Source organism: Ranitomeya variabilis, chromosome 2 (genome assembly GCF_051348905.1).
Source record: "Ranitomeya variabilis isolate aRanVar5 chromosome 2, aRanVar5.hap1, whole genome shotgun sequence".
Taxonomy (NCBI): Eukaryota; Metazoa; Chordata; class Amphibia; order Anura; family Dendrobatidae; genus Ranitomeya; species Ranitomeya variabilis.
Window position 1 is genome coordinate 230,267,037 of NC_135233.1, and position 25,096 is coordinate 230,292,132.

The 25,096-nt window shown below is 47.1% G+C and overlaps 1 protein-coding gene across 2 annotated transcripts in view; it reads left to right on the forward strand.

The window, feature by feature from the left end:
* Positions 1-1,448: 1,448 nt before the first annotated feature.
* GNL3L (G protein nucleolar 3 like) overlaps positions 1,449-25,096 on the forward strand; it is a 71,284-nt gene continuing 47,636 nt past the window's right edge. The window contains exons 1-11 of one of the 2 annotated variants that reach the window (XM_077283922.1): positions 1,449-1,609; positions 1,697-1,734; positions 4,587-4,697; positions 6,364-6,480; positions 7,648-7,731; positions 8,195-8,330; positions 10,319-10,352; positions 10,592-10,671; positions 17,121-17,224; positions 22,659-22,803; positions 23,492-23,579. In XM_077283922.1, the coding sequence (XP_077140037.1) occupies positions 1,597-1,609; positions 1,697-1,734; positions 4,587-4,697; positions 6,364-6,480; positions 7,648-7,731; positions 8,195-8,330; positions 10,319-10,352; positions 10,592-10,671; positions 17,121-17,224; positions 22,659-22,803; positions 23,492-23,579 (950 nt within the window). In that variant the 5' untranslated portion in view covers positions 1,449-1,596. The remainder of the gene's footprint in view (positions 1,610-1,696; positions 1,735-4,586; positions 4,698-6,363; positions 6,481-7,647; positions 7,732-8,194; positions 8,331-10,318; positions 10,353-10,591; positions 10,672-17,120; positions 17,225-22,658; positions 22,804-23,491; positions 23,580-25,096) is intronic. The other variant, XM_077283923.1, reaches the window with a different exon arrangement.

Here is a 25,096-nt window from a genome sequence, read left to right on the forward strand (position 1 = left end):
GCAGAAAGTGAAGGAAAAGGAGCACAGAGGAGAGAATAGGGCTCAAGGAGGCTGCGAGTGGGCCTCCGAGCAGCCAGAGCACAGAGACCGGGAGCCCGAGGCTGTGGAGAGCTGCAAGCCCCATAGCAGAACCGTAGGACACAGAAATACACGTATATTGCCCAAATCCAAGCCTGTGGTACAGCAGCATTCTGGAGCCTGGAGTCACCGTGCAGAGACCCCCAGAAGGAAAGGCTCAAGCTGCCTACCATACAGGTAGCAATTCCAAACAACGTAGATACTCCAGCTCCAGTAAAATGGGTAAACTTCTTTAATCCAAAGTAGTCATAATAAGATAATCCTTACAGATGGTAGACAAAACAGGTGATTGTAAAAATTACGCAACGCGTTTCGATCACTATAGATCTTACTCATGCCTATCATACCATACAGGTACCTGTCCCAGGACAGGGGAAAGGACCAGGACCTTGTTAGGACACTTCAGGCAGCAAGGGACTTATAGCGAGCGTAAAGTATAAGGCTCCCAACCTGACTTGCCAAGGGGATTTCACTTGTTTCCAGGCTGTCTGGCCACCTAATGTACCTGTTGCCGGTACCCTGGACCGAGGCCTGTTACATCTTTAGTAAACCAGGTAAAGACTGCAACGCTGTGTCCTTTACTCATTGACTGGCATACACCATCATCGCCATACACCTTGGGAGCCCTGGGGACCCTGCTTCACCTGTGGGAAACGTCACCATCATTGCTGCAACAACATCCCCCAGAGGACCCCTTTAAAGCAGCATCGGTCCCCCTATTGACCGAACTCCACATGTGGCTTCACAACAGACTTTATCACAATTCCCTTTAAAGACCGTTCCCTTTTACAGTGAGTCCCAGGGCCACGGACCGGGTCGCAGCCATGACATCCCCTTTAATAGGGACCGGACCCAGTGCCTAGTACCCCACTGCCCTGGTGGGCGACTCAGAGGCACTCTCTGACTGACATCGCGCATTTTGGCACTCTCTGACACTGATTATATTAGCACTCTCTGACTGACACTGTTCATGTTGGCACTTTCTGACTGATACCGATCATGTTGGCACTCTCTGACACCATTCATTGGGGGAACTCTCTGACTGACACCGTTGATGGGGCACTGACTGAAACGGTTCATGTTGTTACACTCTGACTGACGCCGTTCATGGGGAAATCTCTCACTGACACCGTTGATGTTGACACTCTCTGACTGACACCATTGATGGGGCACTCGCTGACTGACACCGTTCATGTTGGCACTGACACCGTTGATGGAGGCACTCAGTGATGGTCCTGATTGCTCTGCGGCCATATCTGAGGTCAGTGGGGTTACGTTACTACTGATTCCCTTCTCACCAGAAAATATTCAATTTCGTAACAGAGAACAATTATTTCTCCCCCAGTCACACTGGTTGTCACTGTCAGCCATTACTGTGGGTAAATGTGACAACAACACGTACACGGCTCAGCCTGATCCCACCTTCCCACCATCTCTGCACTAGCCCCGCCTCTCGTCTTCTCTCCGCATTACGACACTTCCCTTTCCGGCAGCGCCTACCCCCGTTCTCCGCACATCATGTCCCGGCGCAGTAAGTTTCAGTGTCACTCATGATTTTGTGGTGTCCCGGTCAGGACTGTCACTTATCCTCCACATTTGTGTCTTTTTTACCCTGCAGAACATCGACGACAGGGAAAAGGAGCCGGCAAACAGCAGGTATAACGACATTTGAGGACTGTAGCGGAGCGAGGCATGCCGGGACTTGTAGTTTCTTCAGCAGCTCACGCAAGTGTTTGTAGTTGAGCTGGAACTACAATTCCCGTCATGAGAGGAAACACGTGTGTGAAACTCAGCTGTGTGCAGATCTGTGGCTGCTGCTAGACTGCCCTGACATGCTGCTATAAGGCTACTTTCACACTAGCGTTAACTGCAATACGTCGCAAATGCGTCGTTTTGCCGAAACTACGCATCCAGCAAAAGTTCTTGCTGGATACGTTTTTTCGTCATAGACTAACATTAGCGACGCATTTGCGACGCATTGCCAAATGGTGCGTCCGTTTTGCGACGCTTTGGCGTGTGGTAGCGGACCGTCGGGAGAAAAAAACGTTACATGTAACGTTTTTTGCTCCCGACGGTCCGCTTTTTCCGACCGCGCATGCGCGGCCGGAACTCCGCCCCCACCTCCCCGCACTTCCCTGCACCTCACAATGGGGCAGCGGATGCGTGGGAAAAATGCATCCGCTGCCCCCGTTGTGCGGCGGAGACCACGCTAGCGTCGGGAACGTCGGCCCGACGCACAGCGACGGGTTGTTCCCGACGCTAGTGTGAAAGTAGCCTAAGGGTATGTTTCCACGGTACGTAAACGCTGCTTGTTTGACGCTGCAGCGTCAAACAAGCAGCGTCCAGATGTTCCAGCATAGTGGAGGGGATTTTATGAAATCCCGTCTCCACTATGCGTGGAAACCCGCACGCGGCGGCCCTGCGACTCCGGACATGCTGCGCGTCTTTTCAGAACGCAGCATGTCCGTACACCTTGCGGGGACGCAGCGTCCCCGCAAGGCATATCACAGGGCCCTATGGCGAGGGGTGCGATGATCCCGGATGTGTACTGTACACATCCGGCACCATCGTGTCCCATTAAGGGGGCGGGGCTTAGCGCCGAGCGGCTTCGCCGCTCCGGCGATAACGCCGCGTAGCCTTAACGTGGAGACATAGCCTTAGGGTATGACTCCACGGTCAGGATGGCCGGCGGTATCGCCGCAGCGGCGAAGCCCGCCCCCTTAATGGGACGCGATCATGCCGGATGTGTTAACTCTTCACATCCGGGATGATCGCTCTGTCCCATAGGGCCCTGTGATATGCCTTGCGGGGACGCTGCGTCCCCGCAAGGTGTACGGACATGCTGCGATCTGAAAAGACGCGCAGCATGTCCGGAGTCGCAGGGCCGCCGCGTGCGGGTTTCCACGCATAGTGGAGACGGGATTTCGTCAAATCCCCTCCACTATGCTGGAACATCTGGACGCTGCTTGTTTGACGCTGCAGCTCTGCGCAGCGTCAAACAAGCAGCGTTTCCTGAACGTGGAAACATACCCTTAGGGTATGGGTATGTGTCCACGTTCAGGAAACGCTGCGTTTTTGACGCAGCGTTGTTCCGCAGCGTCAAAAACGCAGCGTCAAAAACGCAGCGTCCAGATGTTACAGCATAGTGGAGGGGATTTAATGAAATCCCGACTCCACTATGCGTTAAAAAACGCATGCGTTTTTGCCGCGAAAACGCACATGCGATGCGTTAATTCAAAACGCAGCATGTTGCTACTATGAGCAAAACACGCAGGTACACCGCAGGTGACCTGCCAGTGACCTCAGGTGCAGTTTTGGTCAGGATTTTACCTGCATAAAATCCTGACCAAAGCCTGAAGCAAAACTGAACGTGGACACATACCCTTAAAGGGGAAGGCCTCCTTGAAGACAATTGGTTACCGATGAGTTCTAGCAAGGTTGGGGGCTACATGGTGAATGTTGGGCTTTTGGTTACACATTGTGACCATCTAGTGCCACATAACAGGATTTCCCAATGCTTAAAGGGGATTTCCATACTTTATAACAAGTGACCTAATGGTGTAAAATGGTAAAATTATGATTTTTTATTACCATTATCAGCAATCTCTGACCACAGTATATAAATGGTTGCCAAGTTGTGCAGTGGTGTCTATTGCCCCCTCCACAATGCAATCAAGGGGTGCTGATATGTTACCATGGCAGCTGGGGCCTTCTGAAGACCCTCTCTGCTGTCACCGCCATCTTTGTACTCCTTCCTGTGGTATTGCAGTGTATAGAATAAGCCATCCTACAATTTCAGGTTCAAGTCCCCTAACTGGACTAAAAAAAAAAATTAAAAATGTTAGAAAAAAAAAAATATATATATATTTATTGTTATAGTCTTGTATGTAAAATTCCGATCCAGGAAAAAAAGGAGATCGATAAGCCCGTAGTTCCATTTTTCAGTTGCCGCACCTCCACCAAAAACGCACTAAAAAGTGATAAAAAAAATACCCATGTACCACAAAATTGTACCAAGAAAAGTCAACTGTGTGCAAAAACGGCAATAACTAATCCCTCTCTCAGCTCTACCAATAGAAAAATAAAAAAAAGTTACAGGTTTCGGAAATGATGACATGAAACAATATATACATTGCCAGGTCGTTTTTACCAGACAAAACCAAAGAACAACATTGGGATTGCGGTATGTCACCATTTCATCCCACTTGGATTTTTTTCCCTGTTTCTCAGTACATTTTATGGTAATGAGAATGGTCGGACATGTTTGATTTCAGCATGCCCATCCCTATTATTCTAAAGGGAGATAAGCCGTCGCCAATTGTCTGGCAGCCGCCTATTGTTTTTTTAATTTTATTTCGTAACGTGCACACTCAGCCGGACCGAGCGTACATGTGTAAGGAGCCTTTACCGATTATTGATTCTATTATTTATTTGACTGTAAGATTTAAAATAAAAATAGATCCCTGAAGTGTTTCTTTAATTTCTCATTGTTTTCTCTGGTTTGATAGGGAAACAACCCACTGAATACTGGAAAAAATGTCAAAAAAGATCCCGGAGTCCCGAACCTGTCACACTTCAAGGAGCAGGCGAAAAGGGAGGCTGAGCAGAAGAAGAAAAGGGTGAGTGTATGGCATCATTTGTGGGTCAGATTCTGTCCGGGAAGCTCGCAGGCTCTGATTGACTGGTCATTTATAAGATACTAGATGGTGGCCCGATTCTAACGCATAGTGTAATCTAGAATATGTATGTAGCTTATTTATGAAGATTTCAGAATAATGCAATTCTCACAGCCCACGCAGTATATGGCACAGCCCACGCAGTATATGGCACAGCCCACGCAGTATATGGCACAGCCCACGCAGGATATAGCACAGCCCACGTAGTATATAGCAGTGTGGGCACCATGTCCCTGTTAAAAAAAAGAATTAAAATAAAAAATAGTTATATACTCACCTTCCAGCGGCCCCCGGGTCCAGCCCAGACCTTTAGCGATGCTCCTCGCGACGCTCCGTTCCCAGTAATGCCTTGCAGCAATAACCCGTGATGATGTACCGGTCTCGCGAGACCGCTACGTCATCTGGGGTCATTGCCGCAATGCATTCTTGGGACCGGAGCGTTGCGAGGAGCGGGAAAGGCTGCCGCGGACGCCGGAAGGTGAGAATATAATGATTTTTTTTTTTTATGATTTTTAACATTATATGTTTTTACCATTGATGCTGCATAGGCAGCATCAATAGTAAAAAGTTGGTGACACTTACTGGGCTAATGGCAGCGTAAACAGTCTGCGTTACACTACGTTATGCCACGGTGTAACGAAGTCCGTTTAACGGACTGCTAAAACACTATGTGGGCGCTGACTGGAGGGGACTATGGAGGGGGAACTGACTGGAGGGGAGTAGGGAGGGGCCAATTCACGGCCGGACTGTGCCTGTCGCTGATTGGTCGCGCCTAGCTGGCCGCGACCAATCAGCGACGTGGGATTTCCAGGACAGACAGACAAATAGACGGAAGTGGACCTTAGACAATTTTGTATATAGATCTGCTTGCTGTCAGAAGCTGAGACAAGGGGTTAACTTTCTGTTAAAGGCGGATCAGGGCAGTTTTCACCTTCTGGATGTCTTCAATGAATATTTACATTCACTGACAGCAAGCAGAGGTGTTGTAAATGATAAGTCTGCACACCGGTGTCATTTAAATTCTGCGAACACCCCTGACTAAGAGTATAGTAGGGTTGTGACAGTGTACAACCCCCGTCCATGTCAGCATCTGAATGGTTAGCGGCTATTTTTTTTTTTTTTTTTTTATTTCATCTACTGACTGCAAGCAGAGATCTTGAAACTGATGGCAAAACACAGGTTCAATCAGACAGCCTACAGGGATTTTCGGTGGGTTTAAGCAAATAAATCATTTAGAAAGAAATCATTAGGACAATGATGGATGACTGTTTCCATTCACTGACCGCAAACAGGGATCTTGTAAATGTTAGGGAGCCGAAACACAAAGGGCAAATTTTTTCAAGTGTCCAAATAGAAAATTGTCTTTGTTACCCATAGCAACCAATCACAGAGCAGCGTTCATTTTGCTACAGCAGTTTATGAAATGAAAAGCTGTGCTGTGATTGGTTACTATGGGCAGCAAAGCCAGATTTGTGAGACCCTTTTACAAGATGTAAAGCCGGAAACTGAGCCTGTGCATTTTGGGTCAGGAGGCCTGTGTTACCGTCCGCTCTTGGACCGTGACCTACGGACATCTGGATCCTGCCTTAGTATCTTTCTTCTTTTGCAGGTGGAAGAGATGAGAACAAAGCAAAAGGAAGCGAGGCAGAAAGAGCAGGCGAAGAGGAGGAACCTGGACACGTTTCAGAAGGACGTGCTGAGGCGGCAGCGGGAGTTCGAGCAGAAGGTGGTCGTCTACAGAGTTGGGACATTTTGGGGGGTTTTCTAGAATTTTTTTTATTTTTTTTTAGTTGGTCCCTTATTTCTATACCATAGCGATTACTCCTACAGTAAGACTCATACAGTAAGTCTCCACCTGTGTCTACCAAGGGGTTATATTTTCTTGTTAAATTGGTAAAATTGCAAAGTGCGTGTAAAAACAAGTAATAGAGAAATTTTAATAAGAGGAATATTTCTATGTGTCCTGAAGAATGGAGGAAGCTTTAATTAGTTTACTACTGCTCGTTGCCTACGTTACCAGTCCCTTCTGCATGCTCAGAGGTGCCGTGGTTTCCTAGGCAAAGCACCCTTGTAAACTCTTTGCATTAAAAGCTTGTTAATGCTGCTTTGAAGTTGGTCAGATCGCTGGATTCAGACAGATTCAGAGCTTTTACGCTACTCCTGTGCTACAGAGGTGACGTTACCTCTGCTAGCGACATGGGAGAAGGGTGCACAGTTTGAATTTGTGGCGAGAACGCGCTGCTGGTTTTAGCTGTGAAACTTAAGGAACGCATTTTCCCCCATCAAGCACAAAAGCCATACGCTACGGATGATGGGAAAACATCTCCTTTAAATGTGCAATAGCTGTCAGCAAAATACTAATTCAACTGACAACGCAGGCAAACTCGGCCAATCGCTCCTGTGTTTTCAGTGGGGCGAGCTATAATAATGGGCTGATGGGTTAGGGTCCTAAGAACAAAGGATGAGACCTATTGAAATCTAACAGGCCTGATTCTTTTCATCATCTTACATCACGGGAGGATCAGGACATGAGCCTGCACCATGCTGCAATGATGAGAAGTCGGTGGAGGTTCTCAAGCCTCTGGTCCTGCACTCACAAACTATCGAAGTGGCTGTTGGACCCAGGTCCTGCAAAACGTTTTGTCCATGTAATGCATGAAAATATTGGTCCTCCAAAGAGAGGCTCTCTGGCTAATAAATGAGGAACCTGACCACCTTCTCCATTGTGTATACCTTACACTTTCTTTCCATGGCCAAGTTGAGCAGGGGGTACTTGCCTGTTGGGGTTCTGGCTTGGCAGATTACAGGCTGTACCCTATAAATGGTGTATGTTCTCATCCATCTTCTGTCTCATGAGGTTTTAGGTGCTTAATGATCCTTTCTTTGTGTGCAGGAGGCTGGTCTGCGAAACCTGGAGAAATGCGAGCAACTGGAGAATGAGAATTCCAGGAAAGCCTATTACCGGGAGTTTAAAAAGGTCCGTGCCCATCTGAAGAGCTGTGCCAACCAGTGATGAGTGAGCGTGCTCAGATAAGGTGATGTCACATGCTTATGTCCTATTGGAGTATTTTTTGGCGTGCTCGAAAATAATGCTCGAGTCCCCGCAGCTGCATGTCTCGGCTGTTCGACAGCTGCAACACATGCAGGGATTGACTAACTAACAGGGTATCCCTGCATGTGTTGCGCCTGTCAAACAACCGCGACAACTCAAGCATTTTTTTTCGAGTACGCCAAAAATATTAGATTAGGACACGATCATGTTCGCTCATCACTAGTGCCTTGCTGGATGTTGCCCTGCTTTACATTGAGACACCCACTGCTTAGTTATTATGTTCTGATACACCTTACTGTTCAATTCCTAACTAGAAAGGTCTAGAACAGGCAGTCCAAAATATGGACATGTGACTGCAGGTTCATTCCTCTACGTTCTTGTCGTGTAGGTGGTGGAAGCAGCTGATGTTGTCCTTGAAGTCTTGGATGCCCGGGATCCGCTGGGATGTCGCTGCCCACAGGTGGAGCAGGCGGTGGTGCAGAGCGGCACCAGCAAAAAGTTAGTCTTGGTACTCAACAAAATAGGTATGTGTCCATTGGAAAAGATAGACTACATTTCGTCTCAGTTCACCCTTGAGGATTTGTCCCTTTTTATCTGGAGCGCTATTTGTGTATATATATATGTGCTTCCTGTCAGTGAATGCAAACATTCTCATGTAATTCATAAGGCCGAAAAACTGTGACGAAGCTGGCGCACACCACTTCTATTTCTCTCTCTCGCTTCATTGGGGGACACAGGAAACCATGGGTGTATGCTGCTGCCACTAGGAGGTTGACACTATGCAAAAAAAAAAGGGTTATCTCCTCCCCAGCAGTATACAGGTCCTTCTCAAAAAATTAGCATATAGTGTAAAATTTCATTATTTACCATAATGTAATGATTACAATTAAACTTTCATATATTATAGATTCATTATCCACCAACTGAAATTTGTCAGGTCTTTTATTGTTTTAATACTGATGATTTTGGCATACAACTCCTGAAAACCCAAAAAACCTGTCTCAATAAATTAGCATATTTCACCCGTCCAATCAAATAAAAGTGTTTTTTAATAACAAACAAAAAAACCATCAAATAATAATGTTCAGTTATGCACTCAATACTTGGTCGGGAATCCTTTGGCAGAAATGACTGCTTCAATGCGGCGTGGCATGGAGGCAATCAGCCTGTGACACTGCTGAGATGTTATGGAGGCCCAGGATGCTTCAATAGCGGCCTTAAGCTCATCCAGAGTGTTGGGTCTTGCGTCTCTCAACTTTCTCTTCACAATATCCCACAGATTCTCTATGGGGTTCAGGTCAGGAGAGTTGGCAGGCCAATTGAGCACAGTAATACCATGGTCAGTAAACCATTTACCAGTGGTTTTGGCACTGTGAGCATGTGCCAGGTCGTGCTGAAAAATGAAATCTTCATCTCCATAAAGCATTTCAGCCGATGGAAGCATGAAGTGCTCCAAAATCTCCTGATAGCTAGCTGCATTGACCCTGCCCTTGATGAAACACAGTGGACCAACACCAGCAGCTGACATGGCACCCCACACCATCACTGACTGTGGGTACTTGACACTGGACTTCAGGCATTTTGGCATTTCCTTCTCCCCAGTCTTCCTCCAGACTCTGGCACCTTGATTTCCGAATGACATGCAAAATTTGCTTTCATCAGAAAAAAGTACTTGGGACCACTTAGCAACAGTCCAGTGCTGCTTCTCTGTAGCCCAGGTCAGGCGCTTCTGCCGCTGTTTATGGTTCAAAAGTGGCTTTACCTGGGGAATGCGGCACCTGTAGCCCATTTCCTGCACACGCCTGTGCACGGTGGCTCTGGATGTTTCCACACCAGACTCAGTCCACTGCTTCCTCAGGGTCCGGTCACCTCTTCTCGTTGTACAGCGTTTTCTGCCACATTGTTTCCTTCCAACAGACTTACCATTGAGGTGCCTTGATACAGCACTCTGGGAACAGCCTATTTGTTGAGAAATTTCTTTCTGGGTCTTACCCTCTTGCTTGAGGGTGTCAATGATGGCCTTCTTGACATCTGTCAGGTCGCTAGTCTTACCCATGATGGGGGTTTTGAGTAATGAACCAGGCAGGGAGTTTTTAAAAGCCTCAGGTATCTTTTGCATGTGTTTAGAGTTAATTAGTTGATTCAGAAGATTAGGGTAATAGGTCGTTTAGAGAACCTTTTCTTGATATGCTAATTTATTGAGACAGGTTTTTTGGGTTATCAGGAGTTGTATGCCAAAATCATCAGTATTAAAACAATAAAAGACCTGACAAATTTCAGTTGGTGGATAATGAATCTATAATATATGAAAGTTTAATTGTAATCATTACATTATGGTAAATAATGAAATTTAACACTATATGCTAATTTTTTGAGAAGGACCTGTATATCCTCCAACTGGCAGAAAGCTAATCAGTTTTGACTTAGTGTCAGTAGGAGGTGGACACGGGCTGCCTCAGCCCCGTATCTACGTTAGGTTTTGTTGTTTTTATTAGTGATGTCTATTTTTCAGATACAGCTTGTGATTCTGGGCGATGGAGTGTAATGGGTCACTCTGCTCTCACCCCTAGAGAGCGGGAGCACAGTGTGAGAATACGACACTACTGTACCCTCTCGTGTCTGCCAGGCAGGACCCCATGCCTCCTAACACTTCAAGCGTGTTTGGGGCATCCGCAAGGCCGAAGATACGGACTGGTCCTTGCCACTACCCCCTAAGCCGCCCGCCCTCCATAGCCAGTTGCTCAGGGGAGGAGGGGAGGAAGACGGAATCGTTACCCAACGGCTACCAAGTGGCCCCGAGGTCTACATACAGATCCGCCTTCCAGTGCCACTTCTGCAAAGAGGGATACGGGAACTTCTGGATAGGTATACATGCAGCTGCAGGGGGCTCATTTAAAACAAATAAATTAATAAAAAATGTGTATGTGTGTGTGTGTGTGTATATATATATATATATATATATATATATATATATATATATATATATATATATATATATATATATATATATATATATATATATATATATATATATATTATACATTCATATATTTCTAAAGGTCTTGACCAGAGGGGGGAGGACATCCTTTCGGTTTCTTCCCATATTGCCACCTCCCGTAACATCCCTAGCTTCTTCAGCGCTCCGCAGTGCATACCGCGCTTTCCCCCTGCGGTCTCCCATTCCTACTTTAGCCCTCGGCTTCTATCTGGGCCTACTGCAGCATTAGGCCACGCCTCCCGCTGGCCAATCACTGGCGCCGACCCTCCGCCTGGCTCCGCCACCCGCTCCCGACCTATCAGCACATCTCCCTCCCCTGGCCCTGCAGCGCTGCGCACCTTTCTTTTTCAGCAGCCCGGCATCTCTGTGCGCCTCCCCCGGACCCCCCCCCCTCCCTCCCTTCCTCAATCAAGCTGGAATTCTGTGTGCCCGACAGGCTCCACCCACGAACCAGCACCGTCTTCTCACCGCTGTGCAGCCTCTCAGCACCAGCGCCGTCTTACGGCTCTGCCTCCTCTCAGCAGCAGCTCCCGGCCGGCTGCTACTCCATCGTTTCCTCTCACTGCTCCGGAGCCTCACATCAGCAGCTCCCGGTCTGGCTCTCTGCAGCTCTACCCAACAAATTGCTCCCGGCCAGGATCCAGGTCTGTAAGCTCTGTCACTGGGGGGTCAGCTCTCATCCCTAGCTGATCTCCCCTGGCACACAGCTTTTATGTCTGTCCATGTCTAACTCTAGGGAGCTTCTCTCCCATCCTCCTCCCATTATAGTACACTTCGCATGTTCCTCCTGTAACAAGAATTTACCCTCTGGTCAGACCTTAAGGTACCTTCACACGAAACGACTTTGTAACGATATCGCTAGCGATCCGTGACGTTGCAGCGTCCTCGCTAGCGATATCGTTTCGTTTGACACGCAGCAGCGATCAGGATCCTGCTGTGATGTCGCTGGTCGCTGAATAAAGTCCAGAACTTTATTTGGTCGTCCGATCGCCGTGTATCGTTGTGTTTGAAAGCAAAAGCAACGATACCAGCGATATTTTACACTGGTAACCAGGGTAAACATCGGGTTACCAAGCGCAGGGCCGCGCTTAGTAACCCGATGTTTACCCTGGTTACCCGGGGACCTCGGCATCGTTGGTCGCTGGAGAGCGGTCTGTGTGACAGCTCCCCAGCGATCAAACAGCGACGCTGCAGCGATCGGCATCGTTGTCGCTATCGCTGCAGCGTCGCTTCGTGTGAAGGTACCTTTACCCCTCTGCCTTAATTGGTGACCATCTAACATGTCTTCCCAGGAGCCCCCCCCACTACTCACACCGAGAGTTGGCCCCGTCTTGAGTGGGTCACATCTCTATCTTAGTCGGTAGCTGACCTAACCAAAGTATCTCAGACTTTGGTCTCGGTTTTGGAACAGCTTCCTTATCCTGCTCCTGCTAGCGGGTCTCAGCTACCACCCTCGGATGTGTCGGCTATCAACCCCTCGCGTACCCAAAAGGATTCCCCTTGCAGGACGTCCAGAGCTTCAAAAAAAGCATGCCTGCATTACCTCACCGTCCAGCTCATCGTCTCCATCACCGCCTTCCAGGACACCAGCTCCCTCTCTGTCCCCTCCCTTGGACGCTCTAGAGGCGCTAGAGCCAGTCCCTCGTTTTGAGTCATTCAGATCTGGACTCAGCACAGGTCTCAAAACTGCGTGACAAGGTGGATAGTATGATTGTCGCTATTAATGGGACTCTTGACATTAAAGACTCTGAGGTTTCTCCTTCTGAACAGAGACTGTGTCTTTCAGGAAAGCGAAGCGCCCCTCCCGTGTCTTTGCCAACCATGACGAGTTCAACAGGACCCTCGCGGTGGAATGGCAGCATCCTTACAAGCGTTTCCAGAGAAAAAAACGCATGAGCGTCCTGTATCCTTTTCAGCCTGACCTGCTTAACAAGTGGGCAGTGTCTCCTTTGGTGGTCCCTCCAGTCTCCCGGCTGGCCACAAAGACATTACTCCCTCTGTCTGACAGTTCCTCTCTAAAGGAACCCTCTGACAGAAACATCGAGTCTCTGGCTAAGTCTGCCTTTGAGGCCACGGGCTCTTCCCTCTGCCCATCCTTCGCCTCTACTTGGGTGGCCAAGGCTGTCTCTGCCTGGGCGAAGCATCTCCGCCAAGGTATCGTCGCCTGGGCCCCAGCCGACAACCTGGCAGATCTGGCGGACCAGAACGGCCGTGCGGGATAATACCTTTTGTCCGCATCTCTAGATGCAGCCACCTGTTCATCCATAGCAGCCAGCAACATCATCTCTATCCGCAGGGTCCTGTGGCTTAAAGCCTGGAATGCGGACTCTGCATCAAAAAAGTCCCTCATGTCTTCCCTTCCACGGTTCTCGCCTGTTTGGAAAAGAACTAGACAAGATAATTTCTAATGCTGCGGGAGGGAAAAGTAAGTTTCTACTACAACAGAGGGTTAAGCATACGCCCCGTCGCACAGTTCCTTAATGCTCCTTTCGGAGGTTTCAACCACAGGGTAACCCCCAACAGGATAAGCCCCCCAGTGCGTCAACAAAGGAAAGGACCCTCCTTTAAGCCTGCTCCGACCTCGCGGTCAAGACCTACACAACGTCGACCCTCCAGGTCAGGCACCAACAGATTCTTTTCAGCATGACGCGTCGCCCCCACCTGGGAAGCCTCTCAGGGTGGGCGGTCGTCTCCTTCAGTTTCGGGACGAGTGACTATCCATAGTCAAAGATGCTTGGGTCCGAGACGTCGTCTCCTACGTTTACAAAATAGAATTTTCTACTCTCAATCTCATTTCTTCCAGTCACGTCCACCAAAAAATACCTCTCTCGTTCCGGGTTTTTTCAAGGCTATCAACTCCCTTTTCCAGACTGGTGTCAGTCTCCGTCCCCACACGAGAACGCTTCTCAGGTTTTTATTCCCACCTGTTTGTCGTTCCAAAGAAGGACGGCTCAGTTCGTCCCGTTCTGGACCTCAAAATCCTGAACAGATATGTACGACTGCGTCACTTCAAGATGGAGTCCGTCCGATCCTGGATAGCCTCCATGGAACCAGAGGAATTTCTCTGCTCGGTGGACATTCAAGATGCTTACCTGCACATTCCCATGTTTCACCCGCACCAGAGATTCCTTCGTTTCGCCATTCAGGGGCTTCACTTCCACTTCACGGCACTGCCGTTGGATTATCCACCGCTCCCAGAGTTTTTACCAAAGTGATGGCGGCAGTGATGTCTATTCTACACAGCAGGGGCATCCTCGTCATTCCCTATTTAGACGGCATCATCAAGGCCCCAACCTCTGCGGAATGTCAGGAAAGTCTGCAGATCACCCTGGACGCTCTCGCTCAGCTGGGCTGGATTTGTCAACACCGCGAAGTCCTCTCTGATTCCAGTCCAACGTCTTGTGTTTTTGGGAATGCTCTTCGACACCGCCCAAGCAAAGATCTTCCTACCCAAGGAAAAATCCCTAGCTCTCATGTGCGGAGTACGGTCTCTCCGAGGCCCCTCTCCCCGCTCCCTCCGCTTCTACATGAGCGTACTAGGCAAGATGGTTGCCTCAGTGGAAGCAGTTCTATTTGCGCAGTTTCACACGTGCCCTCTCCAACTCTTCCTTCTGGTGAGATGGGACAATTTGATCCGTTCCCTGGATCGGATGGTCTCGATCCCACTGCGGATAAAACAGTCACTGATATGGTGGGAACGTTATCAGTCGATTCATCTTGGGAGGTCCTTCCCTTTCACTGGAAGATCATAACAACGGATGCCAGCCTTCTCGGCTGGAGAGCAGTGTTCCAAGACTTGACGGTCCAGGGTCGGTGGTCAGCTCAGGAATCTTCCCTCCCCATCAACGTGCAATATTTCTTTCCCTGCTACATTGGCAGGAGCTTCTTTACGGATGTCCGATTCGAGTCCAGTCCAACAACGCCATAGCGGTAGCGTACTATCAACCACCAAGGGGGAACTCCTAAGTCGGGCAGTGATATCAGAGGTTGCTCAGATCCTGTCTTGGGCCGAGCAAAATGTTCCAGCAATTTCCGAGGTGATCATACTAGGAAATACCAGATTTCCTCAGCCGAGAAGGGCTTGCCGCGGGCGAATGGTCTCTGAACCCATCAGTCTTTCACTGGATCTGCCTCAAATGGGCCACTCCAGACATCGATCTAATGGCGTCCAGACTCAACCACAAGGTTCCGCAGTTTGTGTCCAGGTCCCGCGACCCGCTAGCAATCGGATTTGATGCGCTAGCGATATCTTGGGCACAGTTCTCCCTTCCGTACTTGTATTCACCTTTGCCGCTGATCCCCCCAGGATAGTCAAAAAGATAAAGGCGGAGGGAATTTCCGTGATCCTCATTGCCCCGGATTGGCCACGAAGACCCTGGTACGCAGAGTTGGTCAACCTTCTCGCAGACACACCATGGAGACTCCCGGATCGTCCGGACCTTTTGTCGCACCAGAGTTCTCAGTCGCTCAATTTAATGGCATGGCCATTGAAGCCGCGGTTTTGAAATCAGCTGGTTTCTCCGATCATGTCATCCAAACTATGATCAAAGCAAGGAAGCCTTCGTCTTCCCGAACTTACCACCAATTATGGAAAGCATACTTCGGCTGGTGTGAAGCTCACCAAACCGCTCACCAAACCGCTTCAATGGCGCTTCATCTCCCATCCATTTTGTTCTTTCTACATTTGGGTCTGGAGTCCGGACTGTCCCTTAGTACTATTAAGGGACAGGTTTCGGCTGTCAGTTCTGTTCCAAAGGAATTTGGCCATTCGCAGACAGCTCAAAACTTTCACCCAGGGTGTTGCTCACGCCGTTCTACCCTACCAGCCCCCAGCGGATCCCTGGGACCTTAATTTGGTACTCAACGTATTACAGCAGTCTCCGTTTGAACCACTGCGTGATATCTCTTCCACACTACTTTCCTGGAAGGTCGATTTCCTGGTCGCCATCACTACAGTTAGATGGGTCTCTGAGTTAGCAGCGCTTTCTTGTTGTTCCTTTTACATGATTTTTCATCAAGACAAGGTGGTCCTACGTCCAGTTCCATCCTTTCTTCCTAAGATGGTTTCCGGTTTTCTTTTGAATGTTTCCATCTTTTTGTCCATCTCCGTCTCACCCCCTGAGAGCGGTCGTTGCACAATCTGGATCTAGTAAGAGCTCTATGTGTTTTTCTGTCCAGAACTGAGCCTTTCCGGTGCTCAGATTCTCTGTTCATTATCCCAGAGGGTTCATGAAGGCATCTTCCTGCGACCAGGTCTACCATTGCTCGATGGATCTGTTCCACCGTTCTGGAAGCTTACCGTTCAAGAGGTAGGGCACGCCCACTGAGGATTATGGCACACTCTACGCGTTCGGTGGAGGCCTCCTGGGCAGTAAGCCATCAGGCATCAGCCTCGCAGCTCTGCAAGGCTGCTACATGGGCTTCCATCCATACCTTTACGAAGTTCTACAGGGTTCACATTCATGCTTCATCTGATGTGAACATTGGTAGAAAGGTCCTGCAAACGGCAGTGGCCTAAGTTCTTACTTGAGTGTGTTATACTTGTTCCCACCCTTTGGGACTGCTTTGTGACGTCCCATGGTTTCCTGTGTCCCCCAGTGAAGCGATAGAGAAAACTAGATTTTGGGTACTCACCGTAAAATCTGTTTCTCGGAGCCTTCATTGGGGGACACAGCACCCTCCCTTTTTTAATGTTGTATTAGGTTCTGTTGTTACCTGTTACGTTCGTTCTGTTATGCTCTCTGCTTCTCCTACTGCTTTCTCACTGATTAGCTTTCTGCCAATTGGTGGATATATACTGCTGGGGAGGAGCTAACCTAAGCTTTTTTTTTGCATAGTGTCAACCTCCTAGTGGCAGCAGCATACACCATGGTTTCCTGTGTCCCCCAATGAAGGCTCAGAGAAACAGATTTCACCGTGAGTACCCAAAATCTAGTTTTGTTTGTTTCCTTTATATGGAGTGATGTTGCATGCACACTAACAAGCCAAGCCCTCCAGCTGTGTGATCTGGGCTAGGTCTGGTTATTATAGGCTATGCACCCATTATAACATGCGGGGATTATTGAAAAGCCTACACAGTAGCCTGCAGTGTGCTGATTGTCCTGTGTCTGTGTACACAGCTACATGCTTTTTAAATCTCACACCATATTGCTGTTTGACTATTACCACACACCAGCTAGTTGTTCTTGTTGAAGATATATATATATATATATATATATATATATATATATATATATATATATATATATATATATATATATATATATATATATATATTTTGTTTAATTACAATAGTATTGTTTTTTTTTTTTTTTAGATCTTGTATCCAAACCTGTAGTGGCGAAATGGCTGAAGTACCTGCGAAATGAGTTTCCCACGGTGGCGTTCAAGGCGTCTACTCAACAGCAAAATAAGAACTTGGTACTTAACACTGTTATAGGGTTGTGACTGGTCCCCGAGAATTAAAGGGTTAGTTCTCATCTTCATAAATGGATCAGATATTACTTGTACGTACAAGCACTTTTGCAATATGCTGCTTATTAACCCCTTAATGACAGCCAATACGTCTTTTAACTGACCTGAGATATTGGAGAATAGCCTCCCCATACAGGTGACAATCCTGCAGCTGTCGGCTGTACATTATAGCTGACAACTTGCTGCATCAGCCATGATCAGTGTTTGCACCGTCCACATCTGTTTAACCCCTTAGATGCTGCTGTCAATAGTGAGTACTTCATTATAAATGGTTAACCGAGTGTAGGGGCTTCCTCTTTATCCCAATCGGTGCCCTCAGATCATGATTGTGTGGTCCTGATGTTTGCCATGGCAATTCATGACTAAATAGTGGCCTTAGAGTCTGCCGGCTGTAGTAATCTATTCAGAAGTTAGCGGCATTTTGGTGGTAAAAATACACATTTTCATTTCTGTCATACCGCTTTGCATTAATTCCTGAAAATCACCTGAAGGGTTAATAAACTACCTGACTGCAGTTTTCAATATGTCAGGGGGTGCTGATTTAAAAATGGTATCACGTTTGGGGGTTTCCCAATATGAGACCCCTAAAGTCACTTCAAACATGGATAAGTCTCTAAAAAAATAAATTTTGTAAATTTCCTTAAAAAAATGAAAAATTACTGCTACACTTTTAATCCTCCTAAAATGATAACAAAATAAAATAACATTTTACAAATGGTGCTGATGTATAGCCGACATGTGGGAAATGTTATTTATTAATGGTTTGCTGTGGTGTGACCATCTGGATTAAAGGGATAATCATTCAAATTTTGAAAATTGCAAATTTTTTAACATTTTTCTCAAATTTTTTATATTTTTTATAAATAAACACAAAACATATCGACCTAAATTTACCATTATCATAAAGTATAATGTGTCACGAAAAAACAATCTGAAAATCACTGGGATTTGTTGAAGCGTTGCAGAGTTATTACTACATAAAGTGACACTGGTCAGATTTCAAAATTTTGGCTCCGTCACTAAGGGGTTAAAACTTTCAGCCCTTCTTGAGATATTAACAATTTTCTTTTGTTTACAGTGTGTTGCCTAGGAGACCAACCACCACTGCTGGTAGACAGTAAAACGTGTGGTGTTTACAAGCTCTCTTATGTGGAGCTTGCAAGCGCTGGTTTGAAGCTGTCCAGTATCACTTTGTCCTCTTAATTCCAGGAATGCTTACAAGTTAGACAGCAGTGGTGATCGGTCTCCTAAGCAACAAGCTGAAGAATAAAGCGTGTTAATATAACAAGAATGGGTGGAAATCTTAAAGGGATCCTCACCTATAAAAACTGTGTTAACCTGCAGGTTAATAGTGTTGTGTACCTGCCCAGCGCCGGCATTTAGACCACTGCTGCTAGGAGGAAAAGAACTTTACTCCTGCCGGCAGGGTTCTGGTGTCAGTCACGGGGGCGCCGCCGGCTCAGATTCAGTCAATGCGCTGTGTATAGAGAGCGGCTGCTATAACTGCGACCCCAAACACTGACTGACAGCAGACTCTAATGCTGAGCTGCTGTCAGTGAGTGAGGGGGTCGCAGTTATAGCCGCCCCTCTTTATACACAGCAGTTACTGAATCCGCCCTGAACCCGCCCCTGTGACTGAGATCTGAATGCTGCCGGCAGGAATAAAGTTCATTTGTACCCAGCATCGGGGGTCTAAGAGCCAGCGCCGGGCAGGTTCACAGCGCTATTTACCTACAGATTATCCCCATATCTGCAGGTAATCTGTTTTTTTTCAGTTGACAGGTTCCCTTTAATAAGCAGTAATTTGCAAACTTTCTTGTATTTATCATCAGTATTCAATAATCTTCATCTATGAAGATGGGAATTACATTTTATAGGCCCCTCGATGATGATGCTGCCGGAGTCTCCCATCCAAAGTCTAAGGTTATATTCACACTTTGCATATTTTGTAGCAACATTTTCGGTGATGAAAAAGCAGTTCCATTGATCTGAACAGGGTAGTTTTGGAGGAAGTGCACTGATTTCGACACATTGTTTTAGGATTAATGGCAGAGTTTGCAGATCTTTCTGCAGCAAAATGTGAATCCACCCATAGGGTATGTGCACATAGGTGTGGTTACACAGTGGAGTTCATGGGTGGAAAATCTGTGTACTGCAATACCTACATTGGCGACATTATTGGGGGGAGGACCGCCATGCTGTAGTAATCTGTAATTGCTTCTAGGATATGTTCAGTTTTTTGGGACTTTTTTGTTTACTGAAATACTTAGATTTTGGGCTAAATATTATTTTTGCAATTGGATTTCATTAAAATCTTGGCTTTTACAGGCTTCAAGTTCCTGACAGCAGAATGAGTTAACTGCGAGTCAGTCAGTGAGCTCTTTCTGACAGAAGGTTTGTAATGTAATTTTTGAATCAGATATTTTTTATTGTGCAAGATAAATACAGCAGTGTCCATACAAATGAACAGAGTACATTTATGTTTTGTTTTAACAGAAACCTCCCCTCACCCCCCCTCCCCCCTCCCTCTGAAGACCCATCTCCACCCAGACCTTACTTCTGGGAAGAAAAGAAAAGAGAAACAACGAGATAACACATACGCATTATAATATATGCAACTTTTAACCACAATCACTCATTTGTTTCCGTCCAGCCATGGCTGCCACAGCTTTTGAAAAAAACCCATTCTATTCCTTTTATTATATATACTTTTTTCGAGCTGAATAATATGATCTACCTGTGCAATAAACTCTCGTCTAGTAGGAGGTTCCTCTCTAATCCAATATCTTGCAATCACCTTTCTCGCAATGAACAGTAATCTAGCTATAGCCATTTTGGCAGTCTCGTCGGTCAGGATTTCCTCCACATACCCAAGTACACAAACCACAGGATCCCTGGGAATCGAACACCCGTAGATCACCCCAATTTGGTTCAACACAACTACCCAGAACGCAAATAGTCTGGGACAGAGCCATAACATGTGTAGAATGCCCGCCTGGGATTGGGAGCATCTAGGGCACTCAGAGTCTTCTTTCAGCCCAGCTTTAAACAGCATATCAGGTGTCCTATAAGTCCTATTTATCACATACAGTTGTGACAATCTCCCAGGTTCACTCATTGATAACCTGGGTACATATTCCAAGATAGATTCCCACCTATCATCGTCTATTTCCCCCAATTCTGCCTCCCACTTCCCTCTGGCCTTTATAGGGTAGTCTAGTAGAAAAGTGTGTAACAGATCACCATATACTTCGGATATAGCCCCTTTTGTTCCATTATTATTTAATATGAAGTCCAACATTAGATCCTTCTGGATCACTATATGCCCCCTCCTCTTCTGTGCCCGAAATGCGTGCTGAACCCTTCTATATTGGTATAATTTTAACCCCGGGAACTGGAACTCCTGCTGCATCACATCAAGAGATTTAAGGCTCCCATTCTGCATCAGTTGAGTTATCAACCCGATGCCTTTTTTTTCCACTCCCCCATTCCTTCCATATGATTGAATTCGTGAAATGAAGGGTTGTCCCAAATAGGTGAAAATTCAGTAAATCCTTCTACCCCTCTTATTCTTTTAAGCGTCTGCCATACCTTATGAATTAAAATAATAGTGTGAAAACGAGTTCCCGATTTCTTGAATAGTCCTGCTTCTAGGCCTTGACCCAAGGGCTCCATACCAATAATATATAACAGACTGTTATGACCTTGTCCTTCCTCAAGTCTTTTCCCCCATCCCCTAATATGTTGACTCTGCGCCGACAAAAAATACAACCAGGGATTAGGCAGAGCAAGTCCCCCCTCATCTTTAGGCCTCTGCAGTATCTCTTGCTTAATTCTCGGGCACCTCCCACCCCATACCAACTCTCCAAATAATGATTTGATTCTACGAAATCTGGACCGCGGGATCCAAACCGGAGAATTATGTAAAGCATACAAAACCTGTGGCATCACAACCATTTTAAGGAGATTTACCCTACCCACCACCGACAAGTGCAGCCTATTCCACGCTGAGATCTTGGCACGTAATTTGGTTAATAATGGCTCAAGATTAAGCTCCTCAAATCTAGTCAAAGGGAGAGACACCTGGATTCCTAAATATTTAAATTGTGAAACCACCCTTAATTTTGTTCCCTCTTCCACCTCCCTAGTACAATCCACACCTCTATCCACCTGTAAAACATTCGATTTGTCCCAATTAATAATCAGCCCTGAAATCTGCCCAAAGTCTTCAATTAATGAGATTGCATTCCTCAAAGATTCCCCAGGACCTTCCAGAAAAAGCAAAATGTCGTCAGCATATAGAGCAATTTTTTCTTCCATTTTCCCATACACAAACCCTTTTACCAACTGAGACCTTCTGATAGCCGCTGCCAGAGGTTCTACCGCTAGAGCAAACAGCAACGGGGACAACGGGCACCCCTGCCGCGTACCCCGAAACAACTGAAAACCATCCGACAATGCATTGTTCACCCTGATTTTAGCCACTGGAGAGGCGTATAGGAGCCTTACCCACGATACAAAAACCGGCCCAAACCCAAAGCGACTCAGAGCCGACCACAGGTACTGCCATTCTATACTGTCGAAGGCCTTATGCGCATCGAGGGAGACCACCACCCTCTCCCCAGCATTCTCCGCCGGTATCTGCATATTAAGAAATAGCCTTCTCAAATTGATGGCAGTGGATTTATTAGGCTTAAAACCCGATTGGTCCGAATGGATCACCTTTTCTATCACCCGGGTCGCCAAGGCTTTAGCCAAAATTTTAACATCTGTTGTTAGGAGTGATATTGGTCTATATGACTCCGGCAGTCGTGGGTTCTTCTCAGGTTTAGGGATGACCACAATAATGGCCTCTCTCATGGAATCAGGTAGTATTCCCCTCTCCAGTGACTCCTCAAAGACTCCCAACAATGGTCAACAATTCTTCAGAAAGGACACCATATATTTCAACAGGGACACCGTCAGCCCCCGGAGCCTTCCCCCCCGCCATGGACCTCAAGGCACCCTCCAACTCCTCCACCGTAAGCGGCCCATCTAACCAGTCTCTATCCTCAGCATCTAATCTAGGTAAATTTGCCTCCTCTAGAAATCCGTCAATTTCAGCTTCTCTCTGCCCAATATGCGATTTGTAATGTAATTTTTAATGTGGTCATAAATCGGCAGAGAGGAAAAAGATAGTTAAGGGTTACAAACTTTCCACAGATTTTGATACCCCATTCAGAAGCCAGCAATATGTAGGGAAACAGAGCCACATTTTTCTTAATGAAATCCAATTGTAAAAATTATTTTTAGCCCAACATGCATGTATGTAACTGCAAGTCCAAATCCTTTTAAATATGCCTTTAATATTGTGAAAAAATGTTTTATCTTCTTATTATAGCAACAGAGCAGAGTTCCTGTGACTCAGGCCTCGGAGGACCTGCTCAGCTCCGGCGCCTGTATAGGAGCCGACTGCCTAATGAAACTTCTTGGAAACTACTGCAGAAACCAGGACATCAAGACATCCATCACGGTTGGGGTCGTGGGTGCGTTGTTTTCTCTTCTATGTCGCTTCTAGAACACATGAAGACAAGCTGTGAAAATTAATACTTAAAGGGGTGTTTCAAACTTTAGTAAGTGATTGCTAGGATATGATCTCTGGGATCTGACCTCTGAGAATGAAGGGGGTCCAGCTCCATCCTCTGCACCCGGGAGATCTCAGAGCACCAAAATGCAGGAAAAATCTTGAAAAGGCTGCAGCCCATACATTCTCAGGACTGATTGGGGTCCCAGTGGCGATCAGTAGGGATAAGAAATACCCCTTTAACTATGTCTTCTACAAACCAGCCCTTCATACTAGCAGCCATCTTTTTAGTGTGGCTATCCCTAAGGCTTCTTATATCTTCTAATAATGATCAAATGTCATAAAACCCTGATTACATCACTGTGACATTTGCCTCTTAAAGGCGTGGCCGCTTTTTGTTAGCAAATGACAGGATGTCGTTCTTTAATAATATGTCATCTGTGACCCGGTGGATCAAAACTATACAAGGAATTTGGTAGAAAAAACTCAGCGTGAGTGATCGTGCACCGCCTGATAGTTGTATAGGAGCTCACTTGCTATGACTAGGAGATCTGACTTTTGCAGGGGTCTTGGGTAGAGTGCACTTGCTTTAAGGTTTTGTGTCCCCTTAATTTTAGCATCTTTATCCTGATCTATCTGCTTGTGTTCAGGTTTTCCTAATGTAGGAAAGAGCAGTTTAATAAACAGCCTGAAGAGGGCGCGTGCGTGCAATGTTGGTGCAACCCCCGGAGTGACCAAGTAAGCAAAAAAATACCATATAATGATTGATTTATATATATTTTTTATTATATATTATTTCTCCTTCGCCTCATTGGGGGACAGAAGACCATGGGTGTTATGCTGGTGCCACTAGAAGGACACTAAGTAAACATAGAAAAGAATAACTCCTCCTCTGCAGTATACACCCTCTGCTGGCTCTAACCTGAACCAGTTCTTGCTTATTGTCCGTAAGAGGCACTTGGGTCTGCTTCTCCTACTGCTTTCTCACTAACTGATTAGCTTTCTGCCAGTTGGTGAGTATATACTGCTTCAGACCCCAACTTTATTATTTAAATTTTTAACTTTTGATTTTTAATATTTTCCCATGGATTGAAGGGGCGACAGGTCCTTTCAAGGTCCCGATCTCCCTTCAACAGGCGGAAATGCGGAGTGTTGCCTCCTCATACTCCCTCCTGCACCGTTCTTATGCCTGCGCTCGTTCTAGGGGCGACAGGTCCCCTCCAGGGCTCCGCTCTCCCCACATCAACAACAGACGGGAACGCGGGGTGTCGCCCCCACGTACCCTTTCCTGGAGCCAGGCCCACAGCCGGACGTGACAATGTTCCATCCCAAGAGACTGAAGCCACGGGATACACAGAAGCCCCCACAGCATCACCACCATTAGAAAGTGGATGACGACGGGAGGCAGATGGCCCCTCTTCGCCCCCTATCAAAGGGAGGTTGGATTGAGGTTGGACATCGTGGCCAGTACCTGACGATCCAGCTCCGGAGGGGAGCAGCCTTATCTGCATACAGGCACCAGGCCGACAACGATGAATAATGCTGGGGTTCATGTGGACAGCGTCCATGAGCGGCAGGAGGGCTCCCCTATGCAGCGCCTGGCCCTGTGTTCCCTAGGTGACTCTCGTATCTCAACGGTGCGCTCCCCTCCCCACAGCCACAAATTTAGTCCCCGGCTTCTGGCCTACCTAGGCCGCATCCCGTTGATACACCGCCCACCGGAGCCCCTCCGCCCATTTCTTCAGGTGCTTCTCGCTCTGAACGAGAAGCGCCACAGCGGTCCTCTCGCCTGCCGGCCATGTCTCCGCCCACTTCCTCAGGCGCTTCTCGTTACGAACGCAAATGCGCTATTCTCAGCAGCCATTTCTGTTCTCACTGCAAGGCACTGGCAAGGACAGGACTAGGACACACACCGAGGGTCATCAGCGTTGCCTGAAATCCCCGGGGCACGGGACGCAGGACCTGGGTAAGCTGAAAACGCTTAACCCCTTCTCTGCAGTACGGCAGTTTTTCATTCTCTGACAGAGGCTAATATGTCTCAGCCTAAGCCCTCTAAGAAGGCTACTAAAACACACACAGTTGTGTATACCTCATGTACCACTTATAATGCCTCGCTGCCCCGGGGCCACAGTACTTCATTCTGTACAGCTTGCGATCCTACATGCGCACAAGAGCCCTCCGCTACTGCCGACCCTAATGGACCTAGCCCTCCTGAGTGGGCTACTTCTCTGGTACCGTCCATGGCTTCTCTGGCT